This window comes from Patiria miniata, unplaced genomic scaffold (assembly GCF_015706575.1).
Source record: "Patiria miniata isolate m_02_andy unplaced genomic scaffold, ASM1570657v1 HiC_scaffold_12, whole genome shotgun sequence".
In the NCBI taxonomy this organism is placed as follows: domain Eukaryota; kingdom Metazoa; phylum Echinodermata; class Asteroidea; order Valvatida; family Asterinidae; genus Patiria; species Patiria miniata.
The window spans coordinates 5,090,712-5,116,133 of NW_024037050.1; the positions used below are offsets into that span (position 1 = coordinate 5,090,712).

General features: G+C 40.1%; 1 protein-coding gene across 1 annotated transcript in view; it reads left to right on the forward strand.

Annotated features, from left to right (window-relative positions):
• The first annotated feature begins 6,683 nt into the window (after positions 1–6,683).
• Positions 6,684–25,422, forward strand: part of LOC119746120 (deleted in malignant brain tumors 1 protein-like) — a 33,525-nt gene continuing 14,786 nt past the window's right edge. The window contains exon 1 of the mRNA XM_038222919.1: positions 6,684–8,122. Within this exon, the coding sequence (XP_038078847.1) occupies positions 7,993–8,122 (130 nt within the window). The 5' untranslated portion in view covers positions 6,684–7,992. The remainder of the gene's footprint in view (positions 8,123–25,422) is intronic.

The window sequence follows — 25,422 nt, forward strand, 5'->3', positions numbered from 1 at the left end:
AGCTTAAATGGAGCGGAACGTTTAAAAAGTGGTTCAAGCATAATTGACATTCACGCCAACTCCCAAATTGCCGGATCGTGTCACACAATGCTGAACCCTCTCTTCTTTACTTGCCCTAGTTGAATACTATGCAGTAGACGGTCGGTAGCGTACTAAGTTTACCCAAAAATCTATAGTGTGACGCCAATCTATGAGATTTGAGATGCGCGCGATGTGGCTAGGCTGTTGCCATGGGCAACAAGTTTCATGTTTTAGGGATGAAGACGTAAACAGTACTTGATTTGGTTTTGGATTTCATTGTAAACAAATTAATGATTTCCATTATACAAAGTATGTGTATATTTGTCAAGTTGTTCATGTCTCACTAAGATTGTCGATTTTGCGGCCAATCAAGCAGGACTTCACTTAAGTTCCCCAAAAAGGCTTCGGAGAGGCTTTTTGTGTTTGAAAATGTAACATTAAAAGGAGCCCTTTTGTATGCATCTAGAACACGACGTTTGGGCTCTAAAACCCGTCCCCATCGGACAACATCTGGAAAGATCATTAAAAGGTAAAATATAGTGGTACATATCACAAGGGCCTACTTGGAAATTCGCGGGTTTTGTAATTTTCTCGCTAAGGAATTTCGGGGTACAAAGTTTTTCGTCCAAAAGTCGAGCCGTTGGAGCGTTAGTCGTAATTCCAATTACGCACATCTCTTATCTCATATCTCTGAATTGTCTGCTACCAGATATACATGAGCACCAGGTGAATGTTGACGGCATTGTTTCAAACTACGATGGCATTATTCACTGCTATGGAAATACGAACAGCCTATCGGTAAGGCAACATGGCTGCTTGATCAGATGAAAACAAACAGGTCAACATCTCCCCCGTAACCGCAGGACAAGGTGTGGTTTCGCAGAACACACACCTTTGAAATAATAGTAAACAAATTAAATCGAAAGACTGAAGTTTTTGCGATCTCAGCTAGGAGAAAGTGCACCTTCAAACGAGATAGAGCTCTTCAATGGCTGTTTGATGTTAAGTCGTCAGAAAGTCATAATTTTATTACTTTCAGAATGTCTGTATTCCATTGTCGTTTAAAACTCGTCTGGACCGCTTTACGATATTAAATTGATATAAAACAATATCACAGATTTCAATAGTGCAGCAAGATTGGTGCTTTTCGTAAAGATATAACTCTGGTTAAATATTACGTTTGTCATGCCGTCGGCAACATTTTATTAAAATTGCAACACTGCATGCATGCATGCCGAAAAAGATCTCTGAAGATCTTTGCGAACGGGGATTATACGTAAAGTTAAAAAAAAAAAACTGATCTCCATGCTTGAGGCAGAATGATATGACCATGCCATTCTGAACAGATATGAGATTTTTGCCTTTTTTACCTGATTATGCGGCGAATATTATTCGGTGAATGTACAGAAATTCTTCAAATAATATGTTATGCGGTGCATACTAGTTGGAGGCGAACTGGAAGTTAAATTTCTTATGGTTCTATATATGAAATATAACACAAATGTACCGGTATGGTTTACTAATAACCGCCGAAGTATGTATTTCTGCCAAATATGGACAAAAGGTTTTCTTCCTATACTCTCTATTGAATAAGACAGTCAAATTATGTAATACTCCATTTGATAATTGATATTATCTCTACAAATGAGTGGAAAGGGTTTGAGTAACACTATATACCAGAAGCATTCACATAAAAATTATCTATGTACACCAATTATTGGACGATTACAAGCAGAGTTGCAATCGAGTCAATCACAAGTCACAAGTCAGGTCACATGACAGGGAATAAACCTGACTGATGTCTCTGTTACAATCTTTTCGATAGACTGTGACTTGCCTTAAAACTGGATGACTTGTGATGACCTGTGATGACTTGTGACTGACTTCGATTAACTCCGACTGAAACAAATTTTCAGCAAAATTTACAAAGCTTATAATATATGCAAATATATATCATAACTTATATCCAACATTTCATATAATGTAAGTTAGGCTTGTTCTCACAAACCTCACGTAGCCGCATTTGTAATAAATATGTGCAAAGTAGACGTTGCAATTACGTCAGGCCCATTCTTGCAATTCTTGCAGATAAATCAAATAATTCGTGCTGAAACCTCCAGCTGAAGTAAAGAGTTAGCACTGTCGAAAGAAGTGAAGTACTTGTGGCAGTTCAAGACTGCAAATTTTGTTATGAAATTTTGTATCTGTCATGATATATTTATGTCATTTTCCAATTTTAAGTGTTCAAAAAGAGCCTAACACTGCACATTCAACTTTGTTTTCGGAGGTTCTGCTCGATTCTCCGGCTGAACAATTTCGGTTTTCTTGCTCTAGGCCTCTGACGGTTTTGTTGCGAAATAACTGTGAAGTCAATTTTCGAAGCTGTCGGAGTGGATAATCTTGCTGTCATATTTTGAAGAGTTGAGAAATACTCTGACATTTTGTGACATGTTTTGTCCAAATAAAAGGTGACAAATGATGTTTTAAGGTACAGTTGCCTTCCGGTCAAATATGCCGTTATGAAAGACGGATACCTAGGGAGAGCCTGTGAAAATTGTTCTTCGAAATAAAAAAAGACATTTTATTGATTGCGGGTGATTATGATGCTGTCCTTGTGACGATATTTTTTCAGAGGGACGTTGGACTGAAGAATTACTTGATGTTCTCCTCTCTGCATCAGTTTTGATTTTGATTTTGTTTTTGCCTAATGTTTAAATACGAAGAATCATGCATGGTGTTTAATCAATGACAAAGCGATATATTCACATTTTTACGATCATATTCACTACTACTATACAGTTTTAGTTATTCTCTATATCTTCTCCACTTTCCTTTATTCACACTATGCATGTATAGGCCTTTACTGGCAAAGTATTTAAACGTGGCCATCTACAAACGATTTTCAAGAAAGAGTTTAGTCAATTTTAGAGTTCAGACTGTTTAGATCGTTTATGATTTCCCCCACGCTGTACTACCCGTCTGGAGTTGAGTTTCCCTTGCCCCCATGCATATTTCCTCCAATAAGCCTCTGTACTGGTGACGTCACGCTTTGTTTTTAATTATGCGCTTTTCTATGGGGCTACGAAACCATCGTCCCCACCATGCAGGCTCCCATAAGAAAGCACACATTTAAACAAAGTGTGACGTCATCAGTACAGAGGCTTTTGTTGTATCCATGACATGGTGACATTATGAATCATGGTCACAATGTGAATCACTTCATGGCGGTGTAAGCGATTCTCCAGTTCTTTCGCTCAAGTTAACATGCATGGCGCTCAGACCTGCATTCTCAGGAGTGTTAAGACAATTTACCAGGTTGTTTTTGTATGTACAAACCAAATAAACAGTACACAATTTTACACTAGTTACAACCTAACCAGTACTAGAAAGAAAGAAGCAATCTCCCCCTATAGATAAAAGGGGATATATTTCTAAATGACTTCTGATCAATCTCTATACTTCCTTTACTGTCGTTTGACATCTCTCCCAGATTGTGCTCCAGTGCCTCCGCCATACAACCTGGCAGCTCAGGTCCTCAGGGGATGTTTCCTCCTAAATTGATGAATAATTTTATTTCTTCGTGAGATGGGTAGAGATGTGTGGGGTTGAATGACCGAGTGAATGGGTCGCAATCAATGGTATGGACACGGTGCGAACACACACACCTCTGGAGTCACCTCAGACAACGACAGAATTACAACAAACGCGGGGAACCTAATGAATGTTCCAACGTTTTTTAATACAAACTATGTAAATCTTTGCCAAATCATTTTTTGGAATAACAGTTCTGTTAAAAAGCGGGGTTTTTTAAAATTTGATTATTGTGATTATTCATGGAATCATGGGCATACAAACGTCATTCATGTAACTTTACCTAGAGGCACCGACGTTTTTAATGGACATTCTCGGGATTTTGTTAAGTACATGTCTCCAAATTCAACTTTACGTATTTAAAAAAAGGCTGCCAATGTTCTGTAATTTATTTATTTCATATCTATTGGTATCTTGCATTGTAATCAATCTTTATTTTGTTTTATTTTTTTTAAGTTACCAGTCTCTCTTTCCCCATCTACAGCAGTTGCTTTTTGGCGTTGATTTCTCCACCGCTTGTCTGACATCCATGTCTCCATCTTCTCATTTATTCCAATGACCCACATCGTTCTCCTTCAAACTCTGTGTTCTCTGTACATTCTTCCCAGTCCCGTCACCCTCTCCATCTTTGTCTCGTCCCATCCAGTCCTAACATCCGTCGGTCTCTTCCTGTACTTGATATCTAACCGCGCAAGTCTCTATTTACCAAGCTCTCACAGGTCTGAACAAGCAGTCCTCAGCGTTCGCTCCTCATCATCCCGTCACATCGCCGACAAGGGAGCCATTTCCCTCAAAGACAACCAAATCAAAATGGAGGACCTCCTGTTTACTTGACAGCTTCTCCTGCACAGTTTACTCAAATTGCAGGCGGTTTACTCAAGCCCCTCCATGGGTCAATACACCCAATCTCTCCGGCCTAATTTTCCGGTCTTTAAGAGCGCGCGGTAGGTAAGACGATCGCCGGATCCTCTCTATTTGCCCGAGCTGTCGTGCAATTGACCGTCTGTGATATTGAAATTCCGATGATTTACCTGAGGTGTTGGCTGGGGGTAAATGCCGGCAAAGAGAATCTGATAGACGCCAAAACCAGTCCAATGCTCCAAATGCATCTACTGTATATTCTGCTTCATAATGCCCACACGATGTCTAATAGAATTGGTTTATATTTCCATGTGAGTAAAATTATTCTCCTGCTAAGGAATGATGGGGATTATTTCTGTGAAAATGCAAGCTTTTACTTTCCGAGATCCATATTTCCCGGCGTTGGCAACGGTAACAAAACAATATTCAAGATTAATTATTAATTGCCTGTGGTTTAAGGTAATACTTCTTGCACTTTCATATATCTCTGAATTTTGAATGGAATATATCATGCATAACTCGATACACACGGACTTAAACATACATTAATAAATTTCATTGCAGCGAACAGCCGTCGATGGCAAATCTTTTGATTCTATTTCTACCATTCAGATAACCAAAAAAAATGGCGGGAATGTTCCATCAAGACGTTAAAAGCTCTTTCCATGAATGCAATTGATGAGCGACAGAGTGGAGGGAAATTACGTATTGTTAAGGTGATTTATGAGAGGAAAATACCGGGTCGTTGATGATGGACACAGACGAGAGACGCATTAATTTTACACGACTGAGCATGAAAGGCACTTTTAAATATGAATGAACTGCATTTGGAACACAATAATTTTTTTTTTTAAATATAATTATCCATTTACCACTTAAGGAAAATGCATGCATCGGGAGTGTTTTTCTTTTGTTTTTTTGGGTTTTTTTTAGTTTCAATGGTAGTCACAATATGTCTTGCGATATAAAATATCAGCGTGGTCGAAATGCTAATTAAAAACATACTAACTCCAATGCATTTTTATCATGTTTACATGGAAAGCTCATTGGAACATATTTTATCGTGGAATTTGCGCAATATTGCGCGAACTTAGTTTAAAAATCAATCATTGACAGCAAGCTAGATTGGAGTGAACATTCCAGAGTTCTCACAGCAAAGAGAAATAAGAGGTTATATTTTCTGCGTAAGCTACGTTCTTTTCGGGTCGATAGGGTCATTATGAGTCTGTTTTACACCTCGGCCATAGAAAGTGTCATCATTCACGACTGTGTAGTTTGGTACAATGGAACAATGAAAAAGGACAAAGACAAACTGAAAAGGGTTGTGAAACAAGCATCAAAGATTGTGGGAATGGGAATAAATTTGGATTAAGTCTGCAGGGAGAGGGTACTAACTAAGGCTCTACGGGTGGTGGAAAATGGTGCGCATCCCCTCAACACATGCTTCAAAATGCTTAGTAGTGGTAGAAGATTTCAGTCAGTAAGGGCAAGAACCAACCGGTGTCTCATTTCATTTGTACCGTTTTCCATACGTCTCCGCAATGATCAGCATTGATGCAACAAACATCTTTAACTACACGTATCTTATCATTATTCTCATCTCCAATGCAGTCATGTTTTCATTTTCATACTGTTTTTCAGGATCTGTCATTTTGACTGATATGCTTAAATATTTATTTTTCATAGTAATCATAAGCATTATTTTAGTAATTTGCTTATTTATATTGTATGGATGATATTAATGAATTATCTATATATGTATTGCATGTGACAAAACAAATTTCCTGGAAGGAGAAATAAATTGAAATTGAAATTGAAATTGAAAATAAACAATGTAATAAATTCATAAAAGCCTTGGTATATTATGTTTGTGGATTTTCGGGATAAATTATAGTGTACTTTGTGTTTGAGCTCCTATCTAGCAATCGCAAATGAAAATTCTTGCATATGGTCATAAAAAAACAGCTTGATCAGCAATAGGCTATGGAACGTCCTTGTTCAATGTAGTTATTTCAGGGGGAAAAAGATAGTAGATATGACTTATGGCTATAGAATAAAGTAATCGTGTTTGAGGATAAGTCCTGAGCATTATATCCATATGCATGCATTTTGCCAATGTCCTAGTTACTGGCAGTACCATCCGTGTTCATTGTGTGGTAGACAGGCTTCCTGTTTGCCTCTGTAATCCCTTCCTTTAGCTCCAGTCCGCCGCGCATGCCACTACGAGCTAAATAAGAGAATAGACCGAGTCCGCACGCACGTTGCCACTCAGATCAAGAGCTCGTGTTCACATCCATTGCCGGTTAGTATAGCAACCGTGTACGGAGGCAGTTGCCAACCACCTGCGCTTGTTCAAGATGTTCCCCCATGATGATGTGATGAAGGCATCACCGTTGTCTGTTTTGTGTGTATGTGTGCAAGAGGACCCGTGGACATACACACATACGCACAGCGGCTAATTAAAAGGGAAAGTCCGAACGCTAAATGGTTCAGTCTTTCAGCCAGGCACGCACAGCATCATGTGCTGTGTGCGGACCGCTCAAAACGGCATCTCTCGTGGTAAACTATGGAGTACATGGAAGCAGGTGCTGAAGAAAACACATGTGATATACCATCGTGAGCCTCAGGTCGACTAGATCGAACGCGCAGCGACACTATCACCGACTGAGGATCTACATGCCCTGGGCAAAGCTAGCAAATTAGTACTGGCTGTACTTTTCTGTGTGTGGCAGGATTGGCAACTGCTTCTTGCAACTTTTTTGAACAAGATACTGTCCCTTGCTGATGCGTAGTGATGCTCAACTTGGACTAGCGGCCGGAAATGGATGCGGGAACTGAAAACAGATGAACACGGAATGCAGTTGGACTTCTCATGATGCTGATAATCATCAACAGCGGAAATCCTCACATTGCTTAAGGATGTGCTGTTAATGAAAGTCCATAAGCAGGTGGACTTAGCACAACCGAAGGAGCTCTTCGTTTCAAGTTTGTACTAGAGCCATGCGTCTGCGTCAGAAGACTCCCCATAGCAATAGTATCTGAAGGGAGACGCCATAAATCATTTTCAAGACATTAAACCGTGTTTTCGTCGTTCACAACAGAAAAACTATTGACCTTACACAATCTGCTCCATAAGTTGACGCAACGTCGAGCTTGCTATCGTCATCATTAGATCACTGGATAAGTACGAAGTAACATCCCAACTGTGCCGGCCACCGATTTGCAATTCCTCAGGCCGCCCGCGAGAGAGGAGAGGCGGGTGATTATAACTCTCCCCCGGGATACAATCGAGATTTCAAAACAAGTTGGTTCCGCCAGAACCTAATAAAAGTGTGCTACTTGTTTGGTCGTGTTGTGTGGTTCCTGCGCTGGAGTCAACCACGTGCACCGCGTGTATAATTTCAGTCTCAAGTACTTCTCGCGCCCTTATGGCGTGTTTGTGTACAGCGTGTGTGAAGTTGAGGTTAATCACAAGACATGGATCAGGACTGATACAGTTTTTGTCCTGAACCAGATTTGATGCACGGCAAAATGGAACTGGCGCTAGGAGCTCGCTATTTGGACCCACGCTTCGCCCTGTTTGTGTATATGGTGGCTGGATGGGTGATAGCAGTTCGTACTCTCGAATCTGACATCTATGGTGGACAAGGTAAGGCTAGCAATTTAACTTGCCTTCCCCGTGCATGCTCTTCAACGAATTCAAATTTTCAACTTACATTCAATTTTTAACTTGTATGTTTTATTCCAATTAACCAACAAAACCCCTACATTTTTTTCCTTCTTTGAACATCTGCAACCGGCCCTCTTAGAAAAAGCTTCTTTCTTTGGGGAGGTGGGGGGCACAAACATACTGCTGTGCGAGCAGACTGGCTCCCGGTCCGTACATTATCGATACTGTTTGAGGGCAGGAACCAGCTATACCCCGCGGGAACCGAATTATTGTCCGGCAGCCAATAATTCGAAATTGTAAAGTAATAATTCATTAAGTAATGATGGTCCATTTTCCCCATCGATATCTCATTCAAGAGTGAATAACTTGCTAGAGAAACAGTAATAACCAGAAAAGGAATGAATGAAACTCGGAAATAGCACTGGGAATCATTGGTTGATTTCTAACAGAAAGTGAAGACTAGTCTGATCAATGTAAAGACGTGTACACTGTCTAGAATCGACAACCCGAACTTGTGGTAAATGATCAGAGTGGATTAACAATGCATTTATTTAGTGTTTACAGGGTGTGACGATATTGACCACAATGGGGCACAGAAGTAAATCTTATTAAGTTAATGTTTCAGTATTTATTGAGTCCTTTGTCATTTTCCATCAACCTTAAATGCCCTGATCAATCTCGGCTATATAGTAATAATTATAAGGGTGTCCCACAAAAAGCGGGCCCGGACAAATCAGCGGCCATTTCTAAAAAATCTATTCACGTCAGACTACTTGTTTTTTTTCCATGCTGTTGATGTTGTTTTACTATGAAGAAATAAACTGAGTTGATTCAACACTTTTAAAGCTATGACTAGAAACTTAAGGGCCTTTAAAAATTCGAAATTGACACATTTTGACGTCAACAATCAACATAACATAACATTACATTACATTATACAGATCCTGTGGGGTTTTTTTAACTTTCGTCGTGCAGAATTTTGCGGCTTTTTAATGAATTTGTTTGTTGAAATATTATATTCAAGGGGCAATATTTAATTTTATCAGAATCAGATATATTTATGAACATTACAAATAAATGTGTGATGCAATGAAGACATAACTCTTCTTGTGTGCATGTGAAATGTGTTCGTGTGTGCTATAGGTTCGTGGTGGTCTTCCTCTCTCCACTAATTTTCCAGCACAAGCTGATGCCGCAAAAAGTGTAAATCTCCGTTTTTATTGAGCTCTTAGGTTTCTAGTCATGGCTTTAAAAGTTTTCAATCCACTCAGTTTGTTTTTTCCACAGGCAATAAACAACATCAACACTATGAAAAAATACTAACAAGATTTAGTCTCACATGCATATTTGTTTAGATATGGCCGCTGATTTGTTCAGGCCCGCTTTTTGTGGGACACACTGTAGTCAAGAATGGGTGATTTCATCCATGCCATGGTAGCGAGGGGTAGATTCATCACTAAGTACGAGACTGTTTTGTTTTAGATGTTGTCCTTAAATCAATGCTTAGTACCAATGTGTTCCCATCTGCTTCCGTAGGACGGTATAAGGTCTTTATAGGCCTTTTCACACTGTCCAAAATCTCCGGGTTGGAACCGGTTCCAACCCCGAGATTTTTTTCAACCCTTTTCCCACTTCTAAAGTTTCAACCCGGTTCCGACCCGGGTAGAGTGCTCTAGCCGGATCGAAATCAACCCTGGGAGGGACCAGGGTTGAAAATCTCAACCCGGATCGAAATTGCATTTTTCGGCGTGAACCGTGTCGAAAATGATAGTGTGAACCGCCCCGGGTTGAGTCACTCACGGCCGATCCGTGTTGAGTTGAGGCCGACATTTTACCGAAAATCTGACACGCCGAGCATAATATTTCCCTCCACCACTATCGCCGTCACAAACACCGATCCCGAAACAATCGCTCCCTAATTATCATCCAATAATGTATCGGTGTATGGAGCATCCTTTACCGAGTCTGGGCTTGTATTAAGTCCGCAAAATGTACCCCAAAAATGTTCATTTCTAATGTTAAATAGAACGAATCGTCTAACGAAATGACCGGAGCCATTTTGGAAATATTGCACACAGCTGCGCTGGTGTCGTACAAAAATCGGACTCCCAAATCGGATTCGTTTACTCTCTTATTATTGGTCAAACCCTTTCACGTGACAGGTCCTTCTCCCAATAGGCATGCGCAATACTACCAATGAGTCCGTATTTCACAGAGTAGTAAATTCACGCTGCACACCGGCCTGTCCGTAAGCCTCGTGCGTCGCAATGCATTATGGGATTGAGAAAATCATCGCAGCGCCCTGTGCTGAATGCGATCCGTGTCGAGAATTTGTAGTGTGAATTCACAGGGGCCGTAGCCGGATTGAACGTTACACGGTTCACGTAGCGGCCGTTCCCGTAAAGGACAGTGTGAACGTCGCGTCTCTCCGATCCGTGTCGAAAAATACTCGGGCTGAACCGGGTTGGATCCGGGTAGGTTTCAACACGGTTCGAAACGGAGATAGTGTGAAAAGGCCTTTATATCCGTTCACACTTGTCCTTGATCCCAATTCCATTCGTCTTCCATCATCGTCAGTTCCCTCCCGTCCCATTTGCTCCCTGTCATCCCTGCAACACGTTGGCTTTATCTTTGCTGTAATACGATAATTGTAAATGACTATACGTAGAGCGTGTACGTACACGCCGTGTAGACATCTTTAAAGTGAGTGTTGGTAAACAAATAATCACCCATTGTTCCAAATATACAACAGTGTATCGGTAGTAATAGTACAAACCTACCTTAATATAAAGAAATGTGTTTTCGTTTTCTTTTTGCATAGCGCGGGTATGTTGTCAACGATGGTTTCTAATTTGGGATGTTCTGGGCTAGACCTTGCTTCCTACAAATAATGGTGGCTGAATTACAGCTTAATGTGGTGATGGATTAGACGCTAACTGAACTCGCATTGCAAGGTATCCCTTGGCAAATCTTGATATCTTGTCGTTCAGATTATATGCACACGCAAGAGGAATGGTCTTTCAGATCAGTACCGGTGCTGTCGATGCATTATACATGTAAACATCGTCCACAGATTCACTTCTTCAAATGTCCTTCATAAACTATGATCTGTATCGTTGTTATGGCAACTATAATGAAGGATTCAATGGGCCGAAAATTGGCTTTTGCACTGGCCTGGTTTTTTTTTCAAACATGCTTGAAGGAAAGGGTTTCCACACAAGCTTCGATTCAAATTTATATGGTAGTAATAATAGTTGGTTTTGTTTTTACTAAGAAACGATCTCTCTTTTTCTTTCTTTTTTTCAGTAAATAAACGACTAGTCTGAAGTAAGTGAAACCACGCTTTGGAACAATATAGATTTTCACATGATTTTAGTCATTATGCGAGACTGTCATTACAGGATTTAAACTTGTGGGTATAATTTGAAAGATGACATATGACGTTTTGCTGGTCTTAAATCCATATAGGATGAAGCAGTACTGTTATGTACCACCCTGTACAACACTAAAGAACATAAAATCAAATTATTAGAGCTGATTGTTTAATTAAGACAGTGTTTAGGTAGGCCTATACAGGGTGAGTCAAAAAAAGCGGAACCCAAACCCCATAAAATATATTTCATATTTAAAAAGATGTGTAGCACCAAAAATAATAATGACTGGAAAGCCAATTTCACAAGCTACTTTTAGATGAAAAGATGACTGAATTTGCTCAATCCGTTCAAAGAATATCACCATTTAAACACCATGACCCTAAAACCTGTCTCGTCCACACAAAAAAACAATTCATTGTGTGTTTTGACTGTTTGGAACAACAAAGAAAATGACACAGAATTCTTGTTTCAACAACGTCACCAACTGTAGTACACAATATCGTTTTAACAAGCCTGGTTAGGCAAACAATATGATTTATAAAATCTACTTTTTTTTTAAAGGACAGACCTTCAAAGGGATTCTGTTGAATATTTTTAACGTTTAAACTGAGTTTGTATCGCTGGTGATGTTTTTTTGAGCGGATTGAGCAATTTCAGTAATTTTTTCATCTAAAAGTACATTATGAAATTGGCTTTCCATTCATTATTATTTTTGATGCTACATATTTGTTTAAATATGAAATATAATTGTTGGGGTTTGGGTTCCGCTTTTTTGACTCGCCCTGTACAAACACAGAGGATAAAGCAACATTCAATCTCATGTCTAGTAGAGCTTTATATGTAAACCACTGTCCTTTGCTAAATTAATACGGTATCAAATGAGGGTATGTATCAACACAGACAATACAGAAACATTCCATTCGGTAGCATCGTTTTTAGGTCCCACGATACGCCAATTTGCCATGTAAAGAACGTGCTCCAAGCCGACCATTTCAGCGCTATTCCGAACGCTGTTCCATGCGAGTTCTCCTGGGTATATACGGTTAGAGGCATATTTGGATTGTATGCCGCTCTCCTATAATCAATTTCTTGGGCTACCGTCGCGGGGCCCCCTCCACACATCTCCTCCGATTCTCGATATCTCGCGGAGGATGGTAACATTTTCTCAAATTTCAAGGATTTGGCTCTTCCAATTCCCGAGCCACCAAGCCTGCCACAGAAACCGTTCTAAAACATATCAAGTCGATTGGATAGATTAAAGTAAATTAATGATTTGATTGTGAGCGCGTTCCTAATTTAATTCAATTTTAAGGTTTTTCTCTCTATGTGCATTTATTATTGTACTTGATTTCAAGTGAAGATCGAACATATTTTTATCATCGCATTTAGTTGTCGTCCCCAGTCTATATGTGGCATGGTGACTGAAAATGGCGCGCCGTTGAAGGTTCCTATTGATTGGACTGTGGTATCCCTACCAAACCAAAGCGGCAACAACATGGCTCCCATGCCGCCATAACGGTAATTTCATTCTCCATAGCAACGGCCAGGTGCTGGTTAATGGCGGTTGACATGTCCTTAATCAGCTCCAAGGGCGAGTCAATAGTTAGCTTGTTCTGTCTAATTACTATCTTCTGCATTCAGTCAACAGCCCTGCAAATGATCGCAGTCGCTGCTTCATTCATTATTTGTACCCATTGCACTATTAATAATTTAGGTATGATGTGGAAACGGTGTGATAAGTGAAAAAACATATGAATTACGCCGATACATAAAAAAGAAACTTCAATTAGATGTGAAATGGTATGCCGTATTATGTTTAGGGCCAATCCTCAATTTGAATACAATGACGTATAACATGGATGTGTAGGCATAATTGTTGAGTGGGTGATGTGGCTACATGCACTTAAAGGAATACGATCGTTTGCATTTGTCCCAAAAGTATATAACCTACCGAATTATTATCAAAAAGCTTACTTGGATTAAAGACCATTTGGAAGAAATCGTGTTTGGTGATTAAAAGGTTGTGCATGGTTTTCACTGTTTTATCGAAAAGTGTATCCACTGCCCTGAAACTACGACACATTACTTTTTACATTTTTCTTAGGACGTTGAGTGATGTTTTTATTTGAAACGAAAAATCCACAAAGCAAATTATCTTACATGCCTTTCAAACATAACAAAAAAGGTCAATTACAGTGTATTTGATAAATAAATTAAAAACTCAGAGTATCAAGTTATAATACACGCGTGTTCACTGTCTGATCAGTTTATCATATGGCGGTTTATAATAATAATGTGGTGCTTATATAGCGCCTTATACCAAAGGTGTCAAAGCGCTTTACAATTATTATTTACATTATAGCCTACTTGCATCTACTACTATAGGATGATAAGCAATCAAACAAATGAGACTGAATTGTGGCTGAAGTGAAGGTAGAAGGTGAGGTCAGTGCAACAAAATGCATTCAAAACCTCTTCCTCTTCTTCTTTTTAAATTTGTTTAGTGCTCAGTCATTTACGATGAGATTCAAGTAAGGAATTTTGGATAGCTAAAAAAAAACCTATGATGGAAACATACCGGCATAGTTGAGTTCTGAACTAAATCGTATTGCCCCATCATTGTCCGTTCACCCGGCGTTTTTAATGGCATTCTAGCATGCAGTCACTTAGGAAACACATTTTCATCAGCATTTCGATGCCGATCACCTTTGGCTGCACAATGGTCATTGAAAGGAGCACAATGACAACAAAAATGGTTGCCACGTCTATTCAGCCGTCGTAGCCTGATAGCTACCTTTTCAGTGCACGCGTCGTAAAAATATACGCCGTAGATTTTGATGATAATTTTAGTGACGCTATATAGAAAGACCATTGCTGTCTCCTGCGTTATTATGATATATTTGAAAGTAAGTGGTAGTGCCGTTTTTTAAGACGTTGTGGAGGTAGTCGCTTGGTTATATACCAAGCGTCTGTTGAACATAAATTAACCGTCTAAGTGTTTTAGCTGAGTCGAACACTGCTAGAGCTATCATTTAATCAGTAGTAAGAGATTGCACCGATTGTTGTTTCGCTACATTGCAAGTGTAGCGAAAATAAACAACCATAATTCAATATGCTGCAGTCAGTTGGGCCGATGGAGCGTATGATGATCGTTATCTAGGTGGTCTGTGGCAGCGGTCATTCGGCTGCGATATGAACGATGAGCCGGCATCGTCGATCGACTGGGAGCTGCTTGGACCATGGGGGTAGCTTAAAAACCATGGCCGAATAAGTGGTCAGACCCATCAGAAAACAACGGTGTTATTCACCGTGTTGATTGGGGTTATGTGTAGATGGCTTTTCCCCTGAATTCACATTGATGAGGAGCATGTGGAGTAGCTACGGGATGGGGGGATGGGGGAAGCGGAGGTTCGTCCCCCAGGTGCCCCCCCCCCCCTATTTGAAATCTTGAATTGCACACAAACAATATATACGTTGCCCTCGGTGCCCCCTTGAAAATTTGGCGCACCCCTAGGTGCCCCAAGCAGCTTAAGCGGTAGGCTGATGGGGAGAAAATATGATTATAGAATCTATGAACGCCTCCGTGACCGTTAAGCATCAAAGGTGAAAATTAAAAATTAAAAATCAGCTCACTTGTGTATGCTGGTAATTGGTATACGTATAGTTTTGTATAGACGGTAAACAGCGCTCGTGAACCAGGGAAGTGTCCTTCACACCTCTCAATGTCAGCTTGCATAGCGCCCTCTGTTGCTGTAATATGAACCACTAGCCATTGTTATTACATTATCAACTTTTTAACCACTAGAGCCTTGAAAGTATAAAAGGTCACGCGGCGAGCTTCCGGAACCTTCGCGTGGCCCGCCTATGGGCAGTTTACACTAGGTTGCCCTTTTTCTTGCTTTAATTTTTGACAGAATGATATCTAACCATAATCAACCCCAAGAAATATTCACGTTGGAGTTTTATCTTGGCAAGCCCTATTCATCCAGACAAATTGATGAGACCTCACTCGGAGATGGGCAAAAGCGAATTTTATTAACGACCTTTCACATCCTTCATTTTCGCTCCTAGTTCTTGTTCGCTCACGTTTGTTTTTACATTGCGTACTTGCGTGAGAACGACGCGAAGATTAACCTACCTACAGCCGATGGGTTCTAGATTTAGTCGGGCTGGCTTGAATTCAGTCATTGTCAGCGGTCATGTTATATTTTTGTTGTTGTAAATGCTAATGAGTCCTTAAAGTTTATTCTAAACATTGTGTATCCTAAAAGATATTTTAATCTCCTATTTATGTTTCAGGATTAACCCATTAACAGCCACAAAATTGTTTCATAAATTGTCATCTTTTGTACGAGTACACCGAGTTTCGCTAGTCCACATGTATTTTCGGAAGTGAGAGGTCAATTTCTCTTTCACGTCGGGCGATTTGTTCAGTTTCCATAAATTGAGAAGCCAGTAACAATTTTGCAAAGGACAGCTGTTAACAGCAATTTCCACCTACTTCTTGAACATATTTCAAAAATTCAATTTCATGGTTTTAGCTTGATCTTTAAATATAAGTGACGGAAAAAAATGATTCGAAAGGCATATTTTGTCTCTGAGATATGGTAGTTTAAAAATGTCACGTGCCAAACCTTTTTGTCCACGGACGGCTGTATTCCATCCGCTTGACTGAGCTCCGGAGCTTGATTTGAATTTAAAAAAAAACTACACTAGACTTACACGTGGACAACAGTGATTTTGTTGACTTGTATTCAAATTACCATAAAAACACTATTCTTGCGATTTTTCAAAGATTTTTTTTCACCACGTATGGTTGAAGAGTTTTACCTCACTACATTATAAAAAAAACTAGTTCAAAAAAGTTAAGTAAGTAGGTTAACAAGTCAAAAGTGGGTTTCCTTCTTTTTTGCACCACCCTGTATAGATGCTTAAATGTATTGCATGACAGACTTGGTGAAATCTTACCTGCCAACAGCAATACACCTCCTGTGTTTTTTTTCTGTCAATACATACATTAATGAGTACGACCTGTAGAATGGAACGATCTCTCATGTCAGTCTTTCACTAAGCAGGCCTCATCAATGATATGCGCCTAAAATTGAAAATTGAAAATTTCGAATTTAAGACCTGATTTCGCTACCAGAAAGGACGTGTTTGAAATGGGCAAAACCAGGATTCAGCACCTCTTGCCAATGCATAGATAAGCACTGAAAGCCACGAGCCCCAGTGTGCAATTTCAGTACAAACCCGTTGGAAATTCGACACAAAACGACAGCGACTGGAAAGGAGAGGAGAGGAGATTGAGGAAATACGCAGCTTGCAAAGCTTGCTGCGCTCGTCGATATTAACCTTGCGCTCAGTGTTACCAATGTTAGTGTCATGACCAATGAGGGAAGTTTACCGCGGTTTGGTGCATCAAAGGGAGCATGACCATGAAACTGACCAGCTGTAAAATCTTGTGATGAATGAATTGGCGGAAGACACTACTTGGCTGCAGGTGTATTCGCATTTTCCTAATAAATCATAATGCATGACGTCGTTTACCTACTTGACAACCAACCATGTAGGAAAGATTTAATAAAGGACGCAACACACGATTTGTTAATGCGGTCATATCTCATCAACAGCCTTGGTGATTCAACTGAACATGTTTTACCTTGATTTCTTGAATGAATGTGCATAGGTTGTGACATACGAGCAAATAGCCTATATAGTTCAAGAAGGCCGGCGCATTCTGTTTAACAAACAGCTAATACCTAACTACAAATATGTTAACCATACATACAACACTAAAGTTGTTAGTGTTACCTATGAAGCCTAATGCCTACCGAGGGCTCAGGGTTAACTCTCTAACTAATAATTAATGAAAGGTTTGCGGAAACACCATGTGCGAATAATTTCTCAACTAAGAGAATGGTTCTGAAAAGAACCAGAGGTATAAACTCGACGTTCCGGTCAGTATGCTCTGACCGTCTTCACTCTCCTGAAGACGGTCAGAGCATACTGACCGGAACGTCGAGTTTATACCTCTGGTTCTTTTCAGAACCATTCTCTTAGTTGAGAAATTATTCGCACATGGTGTTTCCGCAAACCTTTCATTATTTAGTATCTCCACCATGCAAAGCCTCAAATCTTACTTAACTAATAATTCAAATTTGTTTTCTGTTCTGAAGTTCTCTTTATGAGCGAATACAAGATAATACCTTACGGACCTTATACTGATAAAACATAATTATGGCTAGACGTTAAAAATATGCGGTTTCCGTAACCTTAATTTCACCCACGATCCCACGGTTTCTCACCATGCACATCGTTCATCGCGGGATCACTCAGCGAAGGCTCTTAACAAATCCGCATTCGCACGATCCCTGATACACTAGAGACCTTGTCAGCATTCCCCCCATTAACTGAAATTTCAATTAAGAATTCCGCCGAAAGGGTCTGAATCAGGAGCGCAAAGGAGCGTTGGGCACCTTTGGCGAGCGGCATCATCCCGCGGTGTGTATACGTGGGGGTCGTGAGTTTGATGAAATATCATCAGCGTTTGTTTCTGCCTGGATGTGGTGGCCTGGCCTGGGTATCGCGGGGCATCTGCTATGCTCGTCCGATGGAGCAGGTACTGAGTTTGATGAAAAGTTCTCTCACTACTGAGTCATCATTAATTACTTAACTTGCCGGCTCCGTGGCTATACAGCTCGAGTACGTGCGACCGGGAAACACCGTCTTTAATAAGGACTCACATACAGGGAGAATAAGATTGGTTATTTGATCCTTTCAAGGAAATTGAACTTTAAAGAGTCTCTTCAGTGGTTTCGTGTTACTCTGTGATTAACCGTGCAGTGTTTGTCCTTTCATCAACCTCACGGCTGCATATCAACTTGCCTTGATATTAAGACATTACAGCGGTAGTAGGCCTACTACCGAGGATACTCAATCCAAAGCTAATACCAAAAATGAACAACTATGATAATCAAAATACACATGTCATCGTAATAGCATCTCTGATTTTTGTGTCGTTTATTTTGGGTACGTTCCTAAATTATCTCCATTGGCGTCTGCCGGGTACCTGGCAAAGTCCATTGGTCCACATTCAGTCGGGGTAATACTTTGATATAGCTTGCCGATAGCGTATGTGTGAATGATCTCTGTGTTTATCATAATGAGATCGCTGTGTCGGTGCATTGGACAGGACTAGATATCAAATTTAATTTAATCATGGCGACATATTTTCTACGCTAAAGTCGAAAACAAAATTTTGTTTAGCAATAGTAATTCGAATAAGCCTAATGGTTGTTAAATCCTTCAGAATCACATGGATCCTATAATGATGTGTTTACTCATTTATAATAAAATCGTATATGCCATAAGTCCTCGTTCAAGTATTTCAATATTTCTGACAATATTCAGTAATGACCAAGTTTGTTTCACACACAAAAAACGATGTCGTGTATGTAGGAAGTACATGCATATTACGTGTACATGATTGAATCAGATGTAAAATTCATGCAACTTCAAAACGGATGACTATCTCTGACGACAACGCGATAGTTGAACCGTGCATTTTCATGAAAGCTATAATGTGTCTCGCTCGTTACTTTGACGATGAATTACTCGTCTTAAATTGATTCATGGACCCACTTCAGTTTCTCGATAGACCTGACAAGATAAATCATCACCACTTGGTGCCTCGAGAAATAATCACGATAAAACAGATACAATAACAAGTGGATCGTTTGCAGTTCATGCTTCTTCATTCGCCGTGGTCGCGACACGAGATTAACTTTAGTTTATCAATCCATATACATTCAAGTTATTAAACAGGTTTTTGTAAACAAATGGACTGGCTCCGCATAAATTCGACCGCTTGGTGAAAATGTTACCCATAAATCTTAAATTCAAGTCGCTTTTAGCGATTTCTCCATTACGATTTTTTTTCACTTTTCAGTGATTTATTGTTTTTTCAATCATCTATAGTCGTGTCTCATATCGCGCGCTTTGAACTATGGAGCTATCCATTTTATAGCTCCATGCTGTGAACTATAACGCCATTGCCATCTTTATGATGGAATTACAGTTGCCTTTTTCTATTCATATAAGGCTCATTGCGAATAAATTGTGACGTTGCCTTACTGAATAGGCCTTACAGTGTTATTTTTCGGCTTCGTTGGTATTTTTTTAATATAGGCTATAGCCTTTGACCATTTGATTTCTTCCAGCACTCGCTAAAACTTTTTATAAAAGCATTTTAAAAAAATAATAAGTGGTTGTCATCTAGGAATAGCACATTACGAAACTGTAAGTTTGTCCTTGATTCCTTTATTTTCATTTCATGTCGTTCCTCTTTTGGATGACTTAACCAGATACATGTATAAAACGCACATATTGTTACCGCATCTTTTCAAATGTTATGAATCGGAGGACTTGTTTGCGTCGGGGGAAACATCTCACAACATGTCCAATAAGCCCCATGCCACAGCATTCGATCGCCAAACAATTTCATGCACAAACCCCTGGTCAATCCTCCGTACCTGATCTGAATTATAGATCGGCTGTTTATTGCCCAGAGGGGTCAAAACGTAAAACAGGCCAAATAAGCACCTTCGGTCTCCGCTGTGAAACACTCGAGCGTCCACTTTGCATACTCACTAGAGCGTTCACCCCCTCTGGCGTGGGAATACTCCAGAATGTGACGCTTGTGGCGTGTAACGAGAGATAATCCAACAAGCTAGGTCCCGGGTTCGGCTTTCCCGAGCCCCAAGCCTGCCCCCTGGGGACGGTCGGGTCGCACAAGTGGTGCTGACACGGTTGGATTAAGGGAGAAGTAGAGCCGAGGTGTACCTTTTTTTCTCATTCCACTGATTGGAAAGCCTGTTGGCTTAGTCTTGCAGAGTATACATTTACTTGGCATACTTACGTGTATGCAGATTGAATTCTGATGCAACAAATGCGGCTCCTAGATGTACTTGCTGTAAGTGAACAAAATGTCGGCTGTGAACAATTCAGGGTTTTTTTCATGGGAATTTTGTAATTTAAATAAGGATATTTCCAAATTACAACTTAGGATTTATCCTTAAGTAATTGGTTTCTCTACTGCATTCTACTACGCATGAATGTTGTTTTAAAAACACCTTTTTGGCCTGTTGGGCCTAGTCAGATCACAATCCATCACGTGCGGGGAAAAAATCAACCTGTTGTTGGTTGACAGGTGTGATTTTAGGGGATTTTGTGAAATTTCTTTCAATACCTTCGACTGATGCAATACCAATACACCTGAGACCTAGGTGCTGAAACCTATCTGGTATTAAGTGGCTTCCTCCTTCATATAGTTGAATATGACCGATTGCATCTCAAACATTCGTCAAGAAGCCTGAAATGAAACGAGCAAGTAACTACCCGATTCTATTCTTAGTTTCGTCTTATCTAGAAATTGTGGAAAGCCGATTAAAAAAATCACATTCTAAATCATCCTTGGACTGCAGAAGTAAACCTCCCTGTTAGCCTATGCACCCGAGAACTGGAATCATTTGGCCATGGCAATATGGAATGCATTGTAGACAACTGCCCGATGAAGAGGTAACCTCATATTTGACCTACCTGTTTCCCTAAACATCTTCATCCTCCGCAATCGGATCAACTGTATTCAATCCGCATCATTCCATTGACTATATTTTCTCACCACAAAACTGTCTCTCCAAACAGCCGCCGGCCACACGCCGTCTCCTTTCATTGATGGAGCGCCTAACCTCGTTATTTCCCAACACGCTTATCATCGCAAAGGCGCGGGTAAGACCCCCAAATGGGGGAGGGGACCCGCAAATAAGATTAGAGGAATTGAAGCTGCCTCGAGAAGTCGAGGAAAAATCGACTCACGTGGGCCTATATGTGATTAAAAGCCTCAAAAGTGACGAAATCTTCACTCTGCTTTCGCAAATATTTAGGAGTGACATTCCAGTGAGTAATACGGCGTGAATGCGAAATTGAATTTGCGGACTGAAATTTAGGGTAAATTCCTGCAATATTTAATCAGTTCTGATTAAGTTGAGTCGCTGCACTTCTGTCTATATTTTTTGTTTCCCGGGTTGTTTTCAGTTAGTTTTGAAACTTTTGATTACTTGGCCTTTAAACATTTTGCTTGTTATTATGGGTGGTAATGGGGATGGGGAACATGCTTCCCAATGTTTTCGATGAACATATTTATAAGGATAATATATAGTTTACGCCCATTGACAGTGCCAAAAAAATATACACATCACCCGCAAAATCCCCAGTGAATGTTGTATGCTTGAATTGCTTGCTGCATAACATGCCATCCACGTAAAAATATCCATTACATGAAACACGTACGCACGCACAAGTTGAGATCCATGAATTTTATAAACCGGCCTGAAGCAACATTCTTTTCATAAAACTTGTGACGCCAAGACTGCTTTGTAATTTGACGTCATTTTCGTACGGCTGAAATGAAGTAACTTTGTTTTTTCCTCAAATGTTTAAATGAAAATGGTTATACTTACATTTAGGTCTAATAATACATGAAACATTACAAATCTTTTTTTAACGTAGCAAGTTGTCATTCCATATCCTTTATCCTCTCCTGTATACGAGTTAGGCGCGGAATAAGCAGATATTGTTTATTTTGTCGAAAGCTGAATTTCAAAGCAAAGATATTCATCTTTTCTTTCAATTTAGATACTCCGATGAATTCTTGAATTTTCCCAAATGTACTGAATCACTGCTAATTGAATTCCATCTTCGTTTGCAGTCAGCTCGTTCCTCCATTATCTCTTCTTTTAACGTTCTTGTCGAACCTCAGGATGCTTTTCGTGTCTAGAATCGGTTGGCGCGCATATACACGATAAATTCCCCAGGGGGCGGCATACGCGCGTGCGAGAAGGTATCTCTTTTACCGATCGAATTTTAGCAATGGTTTCACGTGTGTGTACGCATATGACGGAGCACTTAAACGGGATGACGGCGAGTTTACACAGCGGAGTGGCAAGTGTATGCGGAGTTCGTGTAGCGTGTCACTGAAACCAGGACAGGTTGCTTTCAATTGTAGATTTAGTGTAATGCTGCATCTATGCGATGATTGTGGTGTTTGCTAAGCAGAGACCAGACCAAAGCAGCATCGGGTTTTATATACCAAGGCAGCACTGGCTTTTTAAGGATGTAGGCCTACTTAAAAAAAAAAAAGGGGGTTATCCGAAAATAATGAATAATGTGAAATTTTGAATTTGAACGTTTTCGTTGTGATTGCATCATGCATGAAGGATGCATTGTTAATCAGCTTTCCATTTTACGTCATCGGTATGGATTATTGACCAACATTCAGTTCGTCACAAAAGCTAATGTCTTAAATCCTCATTTGAGCTGATCCGTTGATGAGAGGAGTACACTGTCCAGCGCCATCTCTATTGGAAGAGGTTGGGCGTATTTTGACTGGTATAGTTAATTTTAAAGGGAAAACTGTTTGAAAAATTGTTTTCGTAAAAAAAGTTTTATTCATCACCAAATAAAACATACTTGGTATTCCTCTCCATTACACGAACAATCCACAGCTTAGTTTGACAGCTGAGCTCGCGCCGCCACTAGATAAGCAAAACCTGTCAATTGAAGACTTTTAGCTTTGTTTTGAAATCGATAGTGTTCAGTCATTCATGATTGCAGGAATGCAGGTGAGGTATTAATAGACCATTATCATGTCGCGGCCATCTTGATTTTTCTCATTCAAATCAACGTAACCAAAGTGAGGCTGGAAGGAAAAATAGTCTGGTTCCTTTTTGCACAAAAACATTATCGTTCAGTACTGTTATTGGGTACAGGGAACATGACCGAAATGGTGGCAGCATAATAAAGGTCTATAGAATGCTAACAAGTGCATGCACGATAATATCATCCCATAGCCCTTTATTCATGGACGGACTTATACACACACTCTTGAGTAATTTCGCATTTCCATCCTTTAGATTGGCATTAATGATTGCCTTAGCAGCGCGGTTTTACTCTCCACAGGTCAGTCAAAGAGTCTTTTTTCCCCTTTGTTCTCCATGGCTACATGCTACAGCGATAAAAGCAACTCGGGTCATGCGAAATTACTTTTGGCCCAGATCTGTCATCTGAAGGGAAATGTATTTCATTTTAAAATTAGTAAGTTGCCTATTCTGGACACAGTATGGCGTCAGTCACTGTGTACTTAACTCAGTGTTATAGATCAGACACCATGATGTACACACAATCTCGCGTGATTTTCATCTCTCACCAATTGATAATAAGAGAAGATGCGGTAGATGTATGGCAGTAAGCCTCTACAGGGGTGGTCTTTTTTCCCTGTAAGGCGCCAGAGCAACTGATAGTAAGATTGTAGTTCAGACCCAGGCAAATTTCCGAGTGGTTTAAACTCGCTGGAGCGTACTTCTCTTCTTTTTCTTCTTCAAAATATTATATTGGTAACAGACAGATAAAAAGGCTTCCAAGATGTAAGCCCACGTTAATTACTTCTTCGTCTTCATCCATTTAGGTCTGTGTACTGTGTTGACGATAATTAAGCCCACGTTATTTACTTCTTCGCCTTCATCCATTTAGGTCTGTGTACTGTGTTGACGATAATTTTTTTTTTCCCTGGCTGCAGTATGTACCAGTACCAAAAAGGTCAAACCAGTTAAATGTCAGTGTGATTTAGTCCGAGATAATGCCCCTAATAAGAAGAAACAAACAGCAGCTGATAAGTTTAGGAACGGTTGAGCAATACAATAAAATATCGTCCACCTTTTGGGAGTGTTGTGTAAGCGGCAGGTGGTAGCGCCGTGGCATCCGCAGGGACAAGCAAGGAGCTTCATTTTGTGGGGAAAAGGAATAAAGATGTCTGATCGATATCTGTATCCGTGGACAGATAGAGGTTGAGTAAGTCTGGAATACGAAGAGGAAATGGTGAAGATGGAGTTGGGAAGATGATAAGATGAGTTGTCTGTGTGCGTACAATGATGAATGCAGTGACAGGGGAGGAACACCCTTGCCGTGGCACGAATCACTTTCTTATACTATGTCGGAGGGAGAATCGTCTCAAACGAAGTGTTTTGCGTAATTGCATTGCGTTGTATGCATACTTCGCACGATCGCGAAACCCATCTCCACAATGTACCTTCCTCAAAAGGTCAAAATATGTTTTACGTTCACCATTCTGTGATGTGTGGACCTGTCTTTAGACACAAAGCATTTTTGCAAGTGTGCAGGGCTCTTTTACGCCAGTGATTATTGACTTATACACAATAATACCTTTATCTACGTAATGTAGTTTTCTCTGTCGTTGAGTTTCTTGTGTCTTATCTGTATTTAAGTCTTACGTTGTTCTCCAATCATTCGTAGACAGTAACTCTCAATCAATACTTGACACTTTCAATCCAACCCTTGGGTGGATTTTCTAACCATTTGCAATTAAATCAAGCCGTGGAACGATTTATAATAACCACTCATCTTCTGAACGGCCGGTCAAGCACTTGGCCTACGCGGCCTAGTGACCCCTTCACCGTCATGCTCAAGGTCCCCTATTGCCGTAGTTGATTTCAAAGGCCTGATTTCGACTATTGATTTGTCTCTTGTTGTTTCACCGCTCCTTCACTCCACCTCGTGAGAACCAACAGTTTTTAAGGGATGACAATGCATCCACACGAACTAGTGATTATGTTCTTTGAAAGGTGTCAGGTGTTTTCGGATCAGATTGCCGTAATTCGTGGGTACCGAACGAATAAAAACTTCAGCTGTTTATAGTTTAAGACATTTATGGAATTGCCACAGCTGTTTTTGTTTTAATACAGCAGTGTGTAGTCAATATGAGACTGTTTCATTACGGGTTCATTTATAATTCATACTACATTTGACACTTTAAATCCAACCCTTGGGTGGATT